Genomic DNA, 1,490 nt, shown 5'->3' on the forward strand with positions numbered 1-1,490 from the left:
CTGGGCTCCTGGGGCCTGGACGCTCACATCTAGGCTAGACAATGGCACTTCCATCTCTGGACCACTCAGCTCCTCTTTGGGGCCCTGCAGGTCCACCTTTGGGCCCTTGACGTCCACTTCAGGGCCTTTCAGGTCCACTTTGGGCATCTTGACGCTGGGCATCTTGATGCTGGGCATCCTCACCTTGGGCAGGTGCCACTTCACGCTGACTGTGGCATCGGAGGCCGGCAGCTCCATCGTGGGTACTTGGCATTCAGGGAGCGTCACGCCCACCTGGCCAGCACTGGTCTCCAGGTCGGCAGAAGACACCTCAGTGGTCAGGTCACTGGTCTCGACATCTGCTTGGACGGAGGGCAGGGACACGTCCACCTCCGCCTTGATGGACTTGCCTTGGGATGACACCCCGAAGGAGGGCACCTTGAACTTGGGCATCTTGAACTTGCTGTCCTTGGGGGCCAGGTCCTTGTCTTCCAGGGAAACGTCCCCCTCCAGCCTCATGTCCTCCAGTTGGGTCCTGGGAACTTGAATGTCCACCTCTAGGCGTGGCAGCGACGCCTCCAGCTCGGGTCTGCTCGGCTCTCCTATGGAGTCCTTCTGGCCCTCCATTGTGCCCTTGATGCCCACCTCAGGGCCCTTCAGGTCGACCTTGGGCATCTTGATGCTGGGCATCTTCAACCTGGGCAGGTGCCCCTTCAGGCCGACTTCATCGCTTGAAGCTGTTACCTCAGCCTCGGGGATGTGGCCGGACGGGAGCTTCTCGCCCGCCAGGCCAGCCGTGGCCTCCACGTTGGTGGACGGGAGTCCATCGATGACGTCACCTGTCTTGAGAGTAGATTGGATGGAAGGCAGGGACAGGTCTGCCTGCACACTGGGCGCACAGATGCCCACCGAGCTCTCGACGGACTTGCTGTGGACGGACACCCCAAACGAGGGCACCTTGAACGTGGGCATCTTGAGCTTGCTGCCCTTGGGGGCCAGGTCCTTGTCTCCCAGGGAGACATCGCCCTCCAGCCTCATGCCCTCCAGCTGGGCCTTAGGGTCTTTTATGTCCACCTCCGAGCTGGGCAATGACCCTTCCAACTCGAGTCCACTCAGCTCTCCTTTGGGGCCTGTCAGGTCGACCTTTGGGGCCTTGATGTGAATGTCAGGGCCTTTCAGGTCCACCTTGGGCACCCTTACGCTGGGCATCTTCACCTTGGGCAGGTGCCCCTTCAGGCTGCCTGTGGCATCTGGGGCCGGCAGCTCTGTCTTGGGTGTGTGGCTTCCTGGGAGTGTCATGCCCACCTGGCCAGCGCTGGCCTCCAGGCCACCAGAAGGTAGCTCAATGGTCAGGTCACTGGTCTTGCCGTCTGCTTGGACGGAGGGCAGGGACATTTCCGCCTCCACCTTGGTCGCACTGGTGTCTACCGACGCCTCGATGGGCTTACCGTGGGATGACGTCCCAAACGAGGGCATCTGGAACTTGGGCATCTTGAACTTGCTGTCCTTGG

The 1,490-nt window shown here is 61.4% G+C and overlaps 1 protein-coding gene across 1 annotated transcript in view; it reads right to left on the reverse strand.

Moving 5' to 3' along the window:
• The window catches only part of AHNAK2 (AHNAK nucleoprotein 2), a 33,357-nt gene that overhangs the window by 4,939 nt on the left and 26,928 nt on the right, over window positions 1-1,490 (reverse strand). Inside the window, exon 14 of the mRNA XM_027776402.1 lies at window positions 7-1,455. Within this exon, the coding sequence (XP_027632203.1) occupies window positions 7-1,455 (1,449 nt within the window). The remainder of the gene's footprint in view (window positions 1-6; window positions 1,456-1,490) is intronic.

Source organism: Tupaia chinensis, unplaced genomic scaffold (assembly GCF_000334495.1).
Source record: "Tupaia chinensis unplaced genomic scaffold, TupChi_1.0 Scaffold000671_2, whole genome shotgun sequence".
Taxonomy (NCBI): domain Eukaryota; kingdom Metazoa; phylum Chordata; class Mammalia; order Scandentia; family Tupaiidae; genus Tupaia; species Tupaia belangeri.